Below are 17,033 nucleotides of genomic sequence, written 5' to 3' on the forward strand. Positions count from 1 at the left end.
TTTGTCAGACAACAGCTGGCTTTTTAATATGTTTTAACAATTACAGTGCACAATAACTGAATTGTCTTTTTTTTTAAGCAAGTTGTCACTTGAAAACTGACTCTAACAGGAGGATCCTTTTGTCTGACTAACTTAGAGAGAGACCATGTAGCAGTCCTGCTGGCCCATTCTGTGAGCCAAATGATGAGGTCACTGGTATTTCTACCCGAGTGGTCATGAGTCCTGTGATCCATGGGGGAGTAGCTTTAAGGTTCTTGGGAATAGCTGATGGCAAGCAAGTCACAGGCTGAATAAATTGGCCTGGTAGCTTGATCTGGCCTGCAGATTAGATTTGTGATCAGTCAGTTTTGAGCTTTTCACCAAATACTTGCAAAAATAAAACAATGGGTTTGAATCAATAGAAGGAAAACATAAATTTCAAGATGGTTAAAAATAAAGTATGAACTATAATATTTGCTATGGGTATCTCTTACGTGTTTTGTGTGGTCTAGTGAGTCATCGCCTTTCCTTTGAAGCTTTCCATGAGCATCCAGTCACACGCACAGAGAGTAGCGAAGGCTGCTTCCCTTTGTTACTTGAGGACAATAGAGGTATTCTTACATGTGGCTTTTTCAATTCCATATGGCTTAGGATGGCTTGTTTCTCTAAAAATTTAATTCCCAGTATTTTCCTGTTGCATCTTGGCTCTTACCTTTATAGATGCTTCGTACTTTTCTGCACCCAGTTCCATCTACATCCAGTGTCTCACCTCTCCAACTTCCACCCAACCCCGTCTGGTTTTGTTTTTGCTTTACTGTGCTACAAAGGTAAATACTCCTTCCAGACTCCAAAGTCATCTCTTCTCTGTGGTTGCTCGATGTTGCATTTGCAGGAAGTTACATTGTCAGTTTCTGCATTCTGTGGGAAAGAAATCGAATAGGCACTGCTGCATGCGAGCAGGTACTGAATGTGTATGAGGTAGGGCTGGTCTCTACTACCTCAGTTAACTGCATTTGCTGTAACCCAACAGCTTGGAGCACAAATGAAAAATACTTTCCTAATACCACAAGCTTCTTGTTTCCTAGGTGGTTTCTTGTACTGGTATCTGCTACTTGATCCTAATTGTTTTAGCCTTCTTGGAAGATCTGCGGTTGCCACACTGAAATCATAACACTGTTATAATCTTTTTTTGAGTATAAATATTCTAGCACTTGAAAGTGCAAATGCTTGCAGTCAAAATGAAAAGGATGGAGAACACTGATTCAGGACTGACTTTTTGTTAAGTATAAGGTATTATAGTGCTGTGATTTTTTTTTTCTGGAAATAAGGCTGTTGAGGTTATAGATATTCTGCATATAATTATCATAAAATGAGATCTTGGTTTATCTATGGCTTAGTGCTTGTATGTAGCATGCCCTTTACTCTGGGAAGTTGTTCAGGGTTGAGATAAATGCAAAAAATAGGCTTTTGGTGTCAGTTGCAGTAATGCTTCTGGTTTGGTTTGGTTTGGTTTTTCTGATGTCTGTAAAATGCAGAAAAACTTGGAAAGTTCAGAGGTACTGCATCTAACCATACATCTTCACAGTATTTGGGAACTTAGCTAGATTACACATCAGCCTCTAAAATAATCACCTAATCTGGTAATGGAAGTGCTGAGTGATTTCTTGGTTTATACCACCATTGACACCGTGACCCACTTGCTGAATACAAAAACCCCTTAGTGTAGGCTGAAGAGCAGGCTTTTCTATGACCTTGTATGTATTAAACATGTTGAATGAAGAGGAGAGCAGCAAGGGTCAACAAAATTCTTAAGCATTTAAGAGTAAAAGATAAACTTATTTATGACAACCTAACAGGTCTAAGTTAAAGCACACAAAACAACAGGAATTCCATTGTGCAGAACAAAATTCCATCTCTGAGATAATGGCCCAAAGTTTATATGCTTTGAAGAAAATACTTTCAAGAGCACCCTTTTTCACTTAAAAAAGCTCACATGAAGTTTACCCAGCTGATGTTCCTGCAGTATCTGCTTGTATGCTATCCACAGGATTAACATATAAAAGTTAGTCAGTGTGGCAGTTTTTATTGTATACATTTACATGATCAGGCTCATAGGAAAAATTAGAATGGCATAACATGGAGACAATTTCATATTATGTTAGGAACTAAAAAGGCATGCTCTGCATGAAAATGGTAGTGCAAAATTTTAAAATCTAATAAAGCATCCTATTAAAAGAGCAACACTACTGTAGTAAATCTAAATGTTTATTACATTTAGTATGCAGACTTGATTTTTTTCCCCCTAAGTATTGTATTTCTGTGGTACAACTCCTAAAACAAAACTATTTCCCCTGTACACAACACATGTATTGCACTTGTACTATGTAGCCTACTTCACCACAAGATTCAAAATACTGGGTCTTGTATAGCAAAGCTCTGATGGTACCAGTACATACCTTTGACAGATTACTTCCCATTTTATTTTAGTAAAAGGGCTATGTATAAGTAAAAACATACATGGTTTTAAAGTTCACTAGCAGAGTGTTTCACATAGGTCTAACAGTAAATGGTCACAGTACTATGATATTACAAAGTTTTTAAGTAAAGTATTTCACACTATTTCAGATAGTGTAGAATTACAGAAAAAATATTAAAGCACCTCATGTACTAGTTTAGCACCAGTCCAACAAGATATTTAAACTAGTCATGACCTTTGAAAAAGTCTTCAGTCACATGGGCTTCTGCAGTATTGTTGCCACTTTTTATGTAAATTGAGTTGTCATAAATATTTGTTACATCAGAGAGACATAGAACCATACAGAAATGAATGATTGCCCCCTGACAACATGAATACAAGCACCCCACTTTGTTCACAAAAGGCCACACAACACTGTCATAGCTGGAGCACTGGGGATAGGAAACACAGGAAAACAGTCACTGGTAGTCACAGTTTGTACAATCACAATGTGCCACACTTGTCATGCTGGAGTGTTTCATAGCCCACAGGTCTTTTGCTGCATCCTTCTAAGAAGCATGTATGTGAATGTAGTACATAGAGTGCACTTGTAGATGGTCAGAATAGCCTTCAACAGGAATTGTAGAGATAGCACTGAACTTCCTGGTTTCACTCTTGACTGTAGGCAGTGTCAGATATATTTAAGACTGATACCCAGTAGTGTTGCACTAAGATGGTAATTACATCCTATGTTCTGTGTGATATTTTCAATGAGTTACTGGTTTCAAGTAACTCTCACCTTTCCTGTAAAATCAGTCTGAACCAGTGTTGCATCTAATGAGGAGTTGTTTAATTGTTATCTTGTAGAAAATAGTAGTTTAAGACTTCACAGATCTTTTCAGACAGGTATTGGCTCAACATCTGCAGTATTTGTATTGTATATACTCTTTAACTTCTGTTGTAGGATTGATAAAGGTTCTTAGTTTTACTTGAGTAAAGCCCCTCCAAAACCAGCAGTGAGAGAATTGGGATGTTTGTCTGTTATTCTGATACTGTACTGACAGCTAGTGGTAAATAGGAAAAGTAAATTCTCTCAGAAACGCTATATGTACTAAAAATTAGGAATTTCAGAATGGTTTTTATCTAGAGGAAAGAAAAGAAGAGGTCATTTGTTTTTGATCTTGCAGCTGTGCAGGATGTTTGCAGAGAAACTAACTTAGTGTACTACCTGTTTTACTTGGGAATGTACTTTATGCACACTAAGCTGTGAGAACATGTATCAGAATAGCTGGGGATCTGATTATTTTAAGTTATTTTCCTTCCAACGTTTAATAAATAGTCAGAATTACTCACCAAGAATCAACCTGCTAATGGTCTCATTACCTAATGAAAAATGAGTCAAAATTATAATGAACTAGACTGAAGATTAATTTTTATATGGTTAATTAATTCTAGAGAAGTTTGGAGCATAGGTAGCCTGGAGCTACTCCCCAGCTGTCTTGCTCCAATGTTACTCAAAGCTGGTGTCGCTTTTCCTCTTATCTTAGATACACGGTAACTTGTTCATGCAATATAAACTTCCTTAGCACAGAGGGATTTTGTTTGGATAGTAACCTTTAACTGGGAAGGTTGTGTGTATACAGCGTGGATTTAACAAAAAAAACCAAACCAACAAAAAAAACAAAAACAAAAAAAACCCACCAAAACCAAAAAACAACCCACAAACCATGAATTAGGAAACTGTCCATTTCCACCTACTGTGGGTCCCAGCTGTGCACTCTCTGTGCTGTCAAAGTTGTCCTGCCTCAAACTTTGTTAATAGAGTTTGGTTTTCATTAGACATTCATAGTTTGGTCACGCTTTTTATCCAGGGTACAAAAGATGATACTTTTGTGTAGACACCTGGAGAATCTTTCACTCCACAGCCATAGCCCCAGGAGGTCACACCGTACACAACCCAGCTTTCCCCTGGACGTTCACACATCAGTGGTCCACCACTGTCTCCTTGGCAGCTGTCAACACGTCTCTGTTCCTGGATGTTTCCAGCACAGAGCATTCTTCCTGTGAATCTTCTTTTGTAACGCTCTTCACATACCCTCTTGGGAAGTAAGGGGATGGCAGCTTGTTGAAGTGTTCTGGAATAAGACCTTCCTGAAAAGAGGACATAAATTATTGTCTTACTGTGATGCTTGGTATTGGAAACATAAATGCGATTTAATCTAATTTTTGCTGTCAGTCTTTCACACTGTTTTGTCATTAAATAAAATGACTGAAAATAAGGGTAAATACTGAAAAGATCTACTGTGCATTAAATATAACACTAACATACTATATAGATATTGTAAATATGGAATATAAATGCTTTAAAAAAAAACCCAAAACAAAACCTTAAAATCTAAGACGTAGCTTTACTCCTTATGTTCACTGGATCTTTCCAAGACTGGGGTTCGTTTTGTTCCAAACATACTTCGTTTCTTTTACAAGAATATATGCCCTAATACTTAAATGGGCAAGCTATTTTTGGGATTCTTAAGCAGTGGAGACTGAAGCTGCAGAAATACTTCATTTCTAGGTTGTGAGTTCAAACCTAGTCTAGCTCAACCTGACAGATGCTGCATCCTCTGTTGGCTTCCAGGTAAGTACACACAAGCTTGCTTGTCACCTCAGCTGAGGAGCTAATATTACTAAGCCCAGGTGTCCTCTGGTAGAGATCAGCAGAATAGTTTGAATTTTCACAATCCTGGTAACTTCTATGTACCAGAGTACTCATGAGACTCCCAACCAAAAGAAATCTTAATTTTGGGGGGGTGACCAGAAACTGTCCTTTGTTTGTTTATTTGTTTGGTTTTTTATCTCTAGTGAATCCTGCATTGTTTATGCAGTGCTCTGCTTATAAAATGTCAACATGTAAATAATTTGGCTTTTCTCTATAGCTTGCACTTCCTATTCAGTTGGATACCTGGGAAATTAAGGCCAATGGTTTTTGGTTGTGGGGTGTTGTTTTTTTTTAAAGTAAAATCTTAATACTTATAAAGTAAGTATGATTCATACAGTAAGTGTGAAATTTCATTTCATCATTGCAATGATGTAATTGCACCTAGTCTAGGGGATCCTGCTCTGGCAGGGAGTTGGACTGGATGATCTTTCAAGGTCCCTTACAATTCCTAATATTCTGTGATTCTGTGTAATTTCTTACCATAATTAAAGCCAATTATTGCAGTGGCTAATGTCTTAGTAAATAGATGTCTGAAGTAAACCATATTGCAGAACTTTCAGTGAATTGTGTAAAAAGCTAGACACAGCTAGACAATGAATTAGCAATTGTTTTTAGCAAAAAAACCTCACCCTACAAGTCTGTCTCCTTTATTGTAGTACTGGGTCACTACCCAGACATCTCTGCATGCAGATTGTTGTATGTAAAGAGGAAGAACTGGTATCTGGCCTTGCCAGCTTGAATGGGTCAGTGGAACAAAGGCTCAAGTGTGGTTGCTGTCTCGCACTGTATTCAACACCGTAAAAACATGAAAGTAGAACATGGTTAGGAATTTGTAAAACACTTAAAGGACAAAGACCTTTGAAGAGGAAGAATCTTGTACTGACCTAAAAAGTGACGAGATGATTTCTTCCAAAAGCCTGGATTGCAGATTGCATTGTGGCTCTCATAAATTTTGGCAAGGTGTTCTCTTATTTAACTGCTGATTGAACATGTCAATGGTAACGAGAGACTGAAAATGTTATAAGAAATTCTATTTTATGTATATTTTCTATTCATATTTCTATTGAAGTGGTGTAATTTAAATAACCTTTCTAAAATATTCATTGTATTTACTGTAAAAACCTTAACTATGTTAGAGCTGTTAGTTATGTTCTGAGGCTGGGGCGTGATAAGCTGCTGTGCAGGGTGTGCCTGGCAACAAATAAGCTTTTCTTTTGTGCTTGTCAGTCTTAATGAGGCCATTTTACTGACTGGTTCTATGATTTAGAATGACACGGTTAATCGCCACTTTTCAAACACAAACAAAATTCAGTAAACCAAGTGTTGTCATTCCTGTTAAAGGATCAGGAGAGAAAATATTCCCCTATATAAAAAAAGAGTAAAACTTCCATTTTGAGCATTTCTTACTTTAAGAATTGGTTGTTTGGGTTTTTTTTGAATAAGCAGCCTCAGATAAGGAGATCAGTGGGTGGAAGTCATGAAAACATTTTTACCTGTGTCACCCCATCCAGTGATATAACAGTTGGGAGCAGTTTTCTGTGGTCTCTCTCTCCTTAATGGCAAACAAGCAGGTAAGACGTGGGTACTGAATCTGGCACACTGTTCCTCTGGCCCATGTAGCCTCACTAACGCAATGTCGTAGTCACTGCTGTTGGGCCTGTACTCTTTATGCATCACAATCTGTTGGACTCCAATTTCTTCCTCATACTCTTCTGGTACCAGTGTGTGATAGTCTCCAACTCGCACAGCATAGTTCTGAGTGTTGTTGCCATACCTAAGATTGAGGTGAAAACAAATAGGGCTGGCTCATGTAAAGTCAGATTCTAAGCATGCAGAGCTCCTATAAATTACAATACCAAAAGGTTTTTTTAAAGAGTAAAATTGCTTTCTCAGATGTTTAGATTAATGCTCAAGTGTGTCCTGAAGAATATAAAACAACTATTCCTGAAGTTTCAGACTGGGCTAAGTTCCTTTTGTATATCTTCACAGGCAAGGTTTCTTAGGACCATCTGCTGTGACTGGCACTTACTTCAAAGGTACAAGCAAGGTGTACATTATAAATGTATTTAGTAAGGGTAGCACAAACTGCCAGTCATGTTAACAAAATCCTGAGTACTAACATCATTGTGATGCTTCAAATAATTACTGAAATTAAAACAGCATTCAAGCTTGCTTTGTAGGTTGGTTGAGAAATTGTAGAGGCTTAGATAACTTGTTAAAAACCTCTTACATTGACTGAAGTTATAATAAGGAAAACAGCATGTGTGCAGCACAAGCACCTATTATCAGTGACAGGAAGTCTGTAAATCTTAGACTTGTTTTGCATCTATATGACCCCAATTTCTTTAGCATCATAGACTAAATGGTAAATATCTTAGAGATTATTACTGTGGATGAGAAAACAATTTTCTGTGCATTCCTTTGGAGATTTTGGATTACGGGACACACAGCCCTTCTCAGGAAATTGTAAGCAAGAGAGTATTGTTGGGTGCATTTATTTATTTAAAAATCTGACTAAGCTAATCCAAATAATTTTCCTTTGATTTCTCCCTTTTTCTCACAACCTGCAACAGGAAATTTGTAATACATGTGCAGAAAATATGTTACAGTGCTCCATCACCTTCTAACCTATACTTGTTTGGTTTTTTTAATACTCTCTAGTAGTGTGCTGATCTCCATAGCTTACTAAAGGTTGCCTGGGAAGCAGCAGACAAAGCAGGAACATTACAGTGTTCTTCTGAACAGTATACAGCTGTACCACTGAATGTTTCTTCTGATTGTGGATTGCATTCCTGGTTGCCTGCAAAGCTTTGTTTGTCAAATTCTGCACTTCTTCAGGCCTTCTATGAGCAAAATCTCACTTCTAAGCTTGTAAGAAGAGAGGGTTGCAGGCTATGACCAAACATCTGTTCATCTGAAGATGACCTGCTATATAGGAAAAATCAAGTAACTTGTCTACCACAGAACTTTTTCCAGGTCCTCCTCCATGGCAGTGTGTGAAATACACTCCAGATACTGTATATTCCTTGTGGTTGGAAATCAAAATTCTATAGCAGCTGGAAGTGAAGAGGTGCAACTGATGCAGACTTTTTAAAGTTTACAGAGGTGTTTAAAAAGCTATTAGTAGTGATTTTAGTCTTGGAGGGAGAACGGAGAAAACTTAAGTTGTGTATTCTACCAAATACATTACTTATTTCCACCTCGAAAAAATAGCTCAAGAATTTTATTGAATTTTTGAATCAGAAGATTTATCTCAAAGATATTTAATAAAAAAACCTGTATTTTAATGTGTCACATTAATAATCTTTCCTGTTCTGTGCTAGTATTTTATAATTTATTGCTGAATCTATTTTCATTAGGAATTGCCAATTAAGAAATGAGATCATGAATAGGAAAAGAACATCAGAAAAGGCAGAAGCATGAATCCTGGCTCTCCAAGTGTTCTGACTCCAGTCCTTTGAAGTTTCTAGAAGGTATTTCTAGAGTTTCTAGAGGTATTTCCTTGTAAGCATTTTTAAAAAACAAATACTTGAATCTCTTTTGCACTAGATCTCATGTTCTAATTTCTAGATAATCTTGTGTGGTTTTTCCAGTTTTAAAAACTTGTAATGACTTCATAGTTGATTCTTTTCCTGATAAAGTAAATGGCAAAATTCTATGGAAGCAGGATTGGCACCTGATATGTTGCTTTCATTCTGGCTGCCCTCAAGGAGATTTTTCAGAGTAAGAAAGGCTGTTAGGTCTTAACTCGTCTCTGGAGTTACATATATCCATCTGTATGTGGCCATCTGAAGTTTGCGACCCTATAGATTGTCTGTTAAATCTTTGCCATCCACTGCCTGCCAGGATTTTCTGCTCTGACACCAATGAATCCCCTCCTGGGTCACTTGCCACACATCAGAAAAGGCTAAACTTGCCATACTTTGCTGAGACACTTGGGATACTGTTGGAAGTCTAAACTTCTATAGTAATGATGCTGAGCTGTGATGTGGGAGCTGGCAAAGGTATAATCTGGCACTGACTGGAACACAGGAGTTTCTTTTTTGCAGAAGTGCTGTGATCTGATCTATAGCCTTGGGTGAGTTTCTTTTTTGTTTTGTTTTGGTGTTCTTTTCTGCCATCTATTTTGATTTCCTTAATACAAAAAGGAGTAAAGCTACACACATCATCAGTGTATTAGTATGCTATATAGTACAGGCATTACATAACACAGTTTTCTTCTAGTGTTAGTTCTTTGACTTTTTATTAATAAGTCGTGCATCTTTACAGTAAAATGCTTGGTTCATTTCTATACCAGTTTGTACTGAATAGGTTTTATATATTTGCTCGCTATTGCTTCTGGGAATTTTTAGAAACTATAATTCAGAGTTCAATTTAGCATGTTTATATAGAGAGAGACACTTGAAAGCAAATTTTCCTGGCCTATGTGCAAAAATTTCCAGTAATCCCCTGACAAAATCAGCATTCAAAGTTAGAAGTATATTTTTGTGTATACGTGTACAATGTAGAGGGAAAAGTAATTTTTTAAATTCCTCTAGTTAGGAAAAATATTAGTAGGGAAATTAATCTGATTCTTTAGTTTAATTTTGTGTTCTGCAGAAAGTTGCATCTGCAGTTCAGTCTCTATATATATGTATAAAACGGTCATTTGTCTCTTCACATGAAGACTACAGAACCTCATAGGTATATTTCCTAGAACTGCAGCTTAAAGATTTCTGAACTGGTTGCACCAGAACAAACTACCAAATCGAGGACAAGTGTATTGATTACTTTGGCCATCTTTTTCATGGAAGTGCCCATAATGTTGGTGGTTTGATAGAAAGCATTCTACTATGGTATATAAGGCTGCTTGAATACACTAAGGAAAGCAAACTAACAGACCCTGGTAGCTCATTTTATTGTATAAGCTAATAAATGCATTGATCCCTTGTGAAACTTGTAGAACAGAGGAATAAAACATGCAGCTATAGAATATTTTAGACACTGACAGCACAGCTCCTGTGCCGCTCTCCAAAGTGGACAAGGTCAGCGTAGAGGCAGATAGCTGGATGGTCAGGGTGCACAGTATCAAACAGTCTTTCACTTTTACAAAATCTATTTACAGAACAGATGTAATGCTCAGAACATATAGTTTAGTAACACTGGGATGGGGTTTACGGCCAAATAAGTACTTCTCTGGTGTCACCCCTTGCAAAGGTGATATTACAAACAATCTCAGCTGATGCATTAACCAGCTTAGTAGCACTTACTACTGGAGCAAAATGGCTTTATTAATTTCAATTGAATTACTCTAGCTTACATGCAAAACCCCCACTAAAATAAATGGAAGAATTGTTTTTGTTACTAATTTCTCAGGTATATTTTTTCTGTTCAGATTTCATAACTGTGTGATGATGTTCCACTTAAGAATCTAAATGATAAAGCAGCTGAATCCAAAAAGTAAAATTATGCTGTTTCCTTTGCCAGTAAGGAATACTAAACACTTTAATAATTTTTCCTATAGTCATTGTTTATAACTGTTGATCTCATTGCCTTTAAAAGCTATCATAAATAGGATTCTGTACCCTAGAATGCTAGATATTGCTATAATGGCTAGATATGATCTTTGAATGTTTGAAAATAATATTTTAACAGTTTCTGGTGTGTATCTGAGTGTCATATTGAAATACAAATGTACAAGGTCATTAGCATTAAATATATTATTGCCTGACATAATCTGCCAAAAACACTTCCAAAAGGCTAGAAACTATACTCTCATGATTTATAAATACGCTTTTGGCTCTGTGTAGCAAATCACATATTAGTGCTATGCTGGTAGCTTCTGTACTATGAAAGCTTTTTTACCTTCAATAAGTATTTGTCCATCTAAGTTACATTGTGTACATTGACATATAGGATTTGTATATATATAAGCAAACACAGTCATGGTATTTTGCACATGTGTGTTTGTGTATTATCAGTGGTCCAGTAAAATAGAGAAAGGTAATTTTACATGGTACAAATCTTGTGGGGTTTTTTTGTTGATTTGTTTTGGGTTTTTTAATGTAATGAGTTCTTCTGCATTTTAGTTTATAGGCCTTATCCACAACATCATTTATAGGATTTACCATATACTCTATCCATTATCTTTAATGCAATTTGAAGGGGGGAGGAAGGGGGTTTGTGTGTGTGTGTGTGTTCATGTAATTTTTTTAAACCTCATAGAAGTCAGAGTACTACAAAGTCACAAATGTATTAGGTGCTTTTAACTTAGATGAGAAATGAAAATTCTTTAATTGATTAAATAATCAAAGGAACTTGATTTTTAATTGTTTATTTTGATTCATAAGCCTAAGCATGAAGGAAAGTTGTTTATGACTAGTGATAACAAGTGCTCTCCTGTCAATAATACGTCAGATAGTGTAGTAGAAAACTTGCTGCTTCTATTTAGTGTTACATCCTTGATTTTGACAAAGGAATGATATTCCCTTTAATAGGTTCCCACTGGTTTTCTGTGTTACGGATGATGGTCATTTATAGCAGAATAATAAAGGAAGGAGATCCAGGATAGCTTATCTTATTTAAAAGTACTGATTTTTAACGTCTGACAGAATGAGAAGTGCTGCTTCTCATGCAAATATATGAAACTTTAATAGCTCCAAGGTTTCTAGTAAGAAGCTTAATGAGCAGCCTTTGTACAGATTTACCATATTTCTGTGCACATTCACACACACGAGGCTTTCCTAAACTGATTATAATTCTTCCCCTGTAGTAGCTGGTATTTGTCAAATGTGGAAATACTGTAGTAGCGCATCAGTACATGAAAAAAGCGAAGTAGTCTAGCTCAGGAGTGTCCAGTCTTCCAAACCTAAAATTCACCTATGAAATGGCAGAGAGCCACCACACACACATCACATTTGAAGAGTGGAGGCAGAGGAGGAGTCCGAGAGTGCTTCATGGGTGGAAGATGATGTTTCTTTCAGGGCATTACCCTGCTGTTGGATGGCTGGGCTGGGCAAGCCTTTAAGCTCTAGTGCAGCCAGGCAATGTTGACCTCAGCACCTCTTAGCAGGTTTATTTCCCAGCCAAGTGGAGGTTGAATTAGTAATCAGCCACCATGCTAATATCATTCTGCTGCCAGTCAAATACTGACATTGAAGGCACACTTGAATTCATCTCACCATTCATGTTAAATTTGAGAAAACTGAATTTTAAATCTGGGTTCTACTTTGGTTTCTGGTGTCTTACTAGGTATTTGGTTCCACTGTGCCTCAGGGTCCCTAGTTGTCAAAATTATCAGAACCATGTTGAAGTATACATGGGCATTCAAGAATGCCTAAAGAAGCACTTAAATAAGAATTATGTTATTAGAGCAGTACAATGTTCAAGTAATACAGTCTTTCCTAAAATGACATCATGATAATTATACTTTTTTTCCCTATGCCTCATATTTCTAACTATCCAAAGTTTTGTTCATTTGTTTTATGTATAGACCTGCAAATTCCCAATAACTGTCAGAACCACTTGGGTCAAAACTTGCTAATAAGATGGGCGGGTTCTAAAAGAAAAAATAGCTCAAACAGTTTTGGATCTTAAATTAACATATTTGCCTATGAACTGCACACTAATGGCAAAGAATTCCTATCATTGTGCATAAAATTGTATTTCATTTTTATCCATAGTGCAGATGAGCCCACTTTTGTTATTTAAGTGGTGTTCTGATTTCCAGGAAATGAGAAATGGTATACTGGTCTTTCTGTTGTCTGTGGAAAATATGTGAAGGCACTTGATCTATAGATAGCTCTTGGAAACCTAGCCCCCTAAAATCACTCCAAGATCATTAGAAAGTTCAGTGCAGTCTGTCCAATGTCAACTTAAAGCTAAAAGTGCCTCCTCTCTTTTACAGTAGACAGTAAGTAGTGCACCCACAGGCTGTCGGAGTTGCACGCTTAGATCTAGGTTGCACGGTTTTAAATGCAACATCTGGGGCAAAACACTGCTTTGGTCCTTGAGACCATGTGCAGCAGTTTTAGGATAGCCTGTAACAGACTCTTGAGTGGTAGCATCGATCTGGGAGTATCACAGTGTCCAGTGCTCCAGCCGTGCTGCAGCTCAGCCAGAACACTCCCCCATCATGTGAGTGGTTTGCAAAGTAGCAAAATGATCAGGCTTTGGCAGCACGTTCAGTAGTGACTTGGAGCCCCAGTTATGTAAGCAAGCCATTGGGAAGAAGAGGAAATGTATTGTGGGAAGTTCTTACTGAGAGGATGCAGTGCCACTGCAGCAGCACAGCAATATTACTGTTTCACTGCGAAAGTGTTCTAGAAGGGTTGAGTGACAAAGATCTTGATTTGCACACAAAAAACATAACTGGCTTCCTGTGACCGCATTTTTTTTCTTCCCTTGAACAGGATCTTTGAGATAAAATAACAGAAAGGACTGCCTTGTTTTCAAGACTTTAATCAAAGGCTTTCTCAAGAGTTTAAGTTGCATCCTTAGTCATCATAATAGAGATGATGAACAGGGGAATAGAAAGCCATTTTCTATAAAATTTGATGCTGGCACCTGAAGTGCTTTCATCGTTCCACAGAAACAACTGGGACATAATAGATGTAGGCAGAAATTTTATTGTTTGACCATTTCAGCTTGAAATATTACCAAGAAAAGTCCTTAATTGTTTTAATGAAACATGCAAATACGTGTATCTGGTGCTAAGCAAAGCTAACAGTTTCCACTTGAGTAAAAGCTTATGACTTATTTTTAGTTATTAGTGTACAAAAGGAAAAGTATACAATCCAAAAGTAAAACATTTGCAGCCCACTCAAGCAAATTCTAGGAAATATCCTCAAAACTGCAATGCCATTCTTATATGCTTTTATTCCAGCCTATACTGCAACTTTTTGTAAGGATTCCAATGAAATAATTGCTCTTGAGAGCTTAAAATATTAGGCTAGCTTCCTTCATGTGCAAGTTGGTGCTTTTATACTACAGTAATTTAATCAGCAGTGAATTTCTGATGTCAAAAGTACTGTTGAGGGGATATAATAAAAACTGAATAGGAGAATTATCAGTAACAGATTCTCTCTTTTTGCAAAAATGGGAAAAGACATATAGAAAAGCTAGATAAAAGCTTAATACTGAGAACTGCAGAATTAGTTAGACCAAGTAGATCAACTGTGATTTACAAGGGAGTGCAAGTTGCAAACCAGTTGATAAACATGAATTTAACATAGCTTTATGAGATACCAGTGTCAGAGTATTATACCAATGTAACCGCGTAGGCAATTACTTTGTTAAAGGGAGTGAGACCTTTATTTAGGTGGCTCCAAAAGACAGTTCTTGTACTGTGGGATAATAGAGTAAAGCAGTTGTTCAGGCCTATTTGTGAAGAATAAGCAAAGCAGCTCGATCTCACTAGCATCCAGTGTACAGATTTACTTTCCTATTAGACTCAGCAAAATACATGATAATGCTTTACCCTAAAATGGGTTGGGGAGGGGCTAGTTCATCTAGTTACTGCAGTGTTACAGTTAAAAATATCTATCACTGCCAATATCTATCATTACCAAAATAACCTGAAATACTGCAGTCCCTGTGTTTGATGATTGCTCAGTTGTCTTCACTATAACAGAAAGCTGTGTTCAAATGTCAGAAGTATTGTCTATATTTTTTCATGGAAATGCTCAAGTTATGACTATAAATCTTGTGAACAGAACACCCAGAATTATTTCAATTTGTTAGGTTGATTGGTTGGTTGGATTTTTTTAAACCGAAGACCAAATCTTTGGAACAGTTTTCAGTGGGCTTGAACCAAAATGATTCTGGCCTGTGCCCAGAACAACAAAATAATATGAAAATACAGTTCCCTATTGAAGAGTCCTACCTTTTAAAGCAATGTGCAGCAGTGAGGACCCAACAGCTGCTGATGAGAGTAGCACCACACAAGAGTCTTCCATCACCATGAGAAGATTTCAGTCGAAGTGCAACCTGCCATGGCCAGCCACCCCTATGAAGAGCATAAGACATTGCATTCAGGGTATAACGATAGAAAAATGAGGCAGCTTGTCAGTTACCTTGAATGTAAATCCAATTTTGTTTCTTTGGCTGACACAGCTTACAGACGATGTTATTTATTGAGTAACAGTTGAGAATACCTTTATTCCTGCAGCATTCTGAATTCTATTTAACAATGGTCAGGATTACTTTATGGATTGCTTGGGCATCCAGCACTCTGAGCGCTTCCTCCCACTGTCAATTATTTTAATTTTCCCTTCTCAGATTGCATTCATTGTGCCAAAAATACATTCTATGAGTTCCTTGCCAAATACCATCCAAGTCAACAAACCAGAAATTTCCTGTCAGCTAGAGAGGGGAAAGAAGGGAATTTCTGAAAAATCTTAAACCAGTGTCCTTTCCTGTCTGTGTTAATATTTTTGTTGGTTTGAAAAGGGAAGCTGGCAAATCAAGAGGTCTGAAGCAACTGTAAATACCATAAGTAATAGATAAGTACCTTTATTTTCAGCCTGTGATAATCTGTTTTGTACATTAGATCTGGGATACATATTTGCAGGCCTATCAAGACAGGATGGATTATTTTTCACTAGTCTAATACATTAGCAAAATATGGAGTCAGAGAGAGGGGACAAGGAGAGATGCTCCTGTAAGTAACAGCAGCATCCAAGAATAAGCAACAAGGAGGCTTAGGTGTTTTCTGACTACTGTCACCTTGAACAGGCATGCTGGAGTACAAGAGCTGCCCATGATCATCTAGTCCAGAATCCTATCTCAGAGTTGCCAGTGCCAAATGTTTTAAAGTAAGGTGGAGAAACCTACTTCCCATACAGTGTAAAACAATTTAGACACTTTTAAGTTTTGGAAGGTGGGATTTAAGATGTCTTTCCAAAATGGGGTAATTCGGACAGCTTTGGAATTCCTGGCAGGTATGTAAGTATCCAGTTCCTTTCCGAACTTTGTCAAGTTCTTTGTCTTAATGACTTCTTGTGACAGAGTCCTTTTCTGATATCATTCGTATGTTCCTTTTTCTTGATTTTGAAGCACTTTTAAGTGCACTATTGGATTTCTCTCACCTCTTTGCTTCCTCTAATGTCCTTGTGCTAGTTTATTATGATACCAGGTTTCTTCTGACTTAATTTTGCAACCCATTATTTGTGATCTTTTAATTTCATCCAGTGTCCTTTGTATACATATTCTCGGACAATAATTCTTGAACTTCTTTTTCTGTAGAATGCATTATTTATTATTCACATTTGTCTCCTTACTAAGGTAAGGAATCCTACTTCGCTCTCTCTGGCTGCATTTAGATGTTTTTTTGGGTTTCCTCTTGTTACTGTTCTTTGAAGCTCCTCCACTTAGGTAGTAGGGTTTTTTAAATGGATTGATTGATGCTATGCATGTACTTGGAAATATGTTGTACAATTATATATAATGTTTCTATAACTGTATATTTTTACAATCCCTTTCATAAGATCCTGTGAGCATACATTTTTTGTAGTTACTCACAACTGTTAAAAAAAACAACCTATACTTGCTATTTTAGCATTTAGTAGTAGTAGTAGTAGTTAGTTAATCTGTTCATATTAACAAAATGTAAATATGTCATTCAAAGCTAAGAACAAAGTGTTTACAAAAAGCCTGGTTGTATAGCTGTGTAATGTAAGAGAGGCTTGCTTTATGAAGGAAAATCAGGTCTTAGGCAGTGAATCATACCCAGGCCTTTTTTTACGGAGCAGGTAGAATCTAAAACCTTGTACTGTATGTGTAGCTTTCTTCATATAGCTGACACTCTGATATAAGATAACCTTTGAAAAAAAGGAAAATGGCTATTTTTTAAAGTAAGAAATTTAACCCAATCAAGGACTAAACCCATTTATCAATGAATTTTTT

At 36.9% G+C, this 17,033-nt stretch overlaps 1 protein-coding gene across 1 annotated transcript in view; it reads right to left on the minus strand.

The window, feature by feature from the left end:
* Positions 1-4,277: 4,277 nt before the first annotated feature.
* Positions 4,278-17,033, minus strand: part of PRSS12 (protease, serine, 12 (neurotrypsin, motopsin)) — a gene marked incomplete at its 5' end in the record, with an annotated part of 35,884 nt that continues 23,128 nt past the window's right edge. Inside the window, 3 exons of the mRNA XM_010192786.1 lie at positions 4,278-4,585; positions 6,644-6,924; positions 15,013-15,135. Coding sequence (XP_010191088.1) covers positions 4,278-4,585; positions 6,644-6,924; positions 15,013-15,135 — 712 coding nt within the window. The remainder of the gene's footprint in view (positions 4,586-6,643; positions 6,925-15,012; positions 15,136-17,033) is intronic.

The sequence above is a fragment of the Mesitornis unicolor genome, unplaced genomic scaffold (assembly GCF_000695765.1).
Source record: "Mesitornis unicolor isolate BGI_N332 unplaced genomic scaffold, ASM69576v1 scaffold8289, whole genome shotgun sequence".
NCBI lineage: Eukaryota > Metazoa > Chordata > Aves > Mesitornithiformes > Mesitornithidae > Mesitornis > Mesitornis unicolor.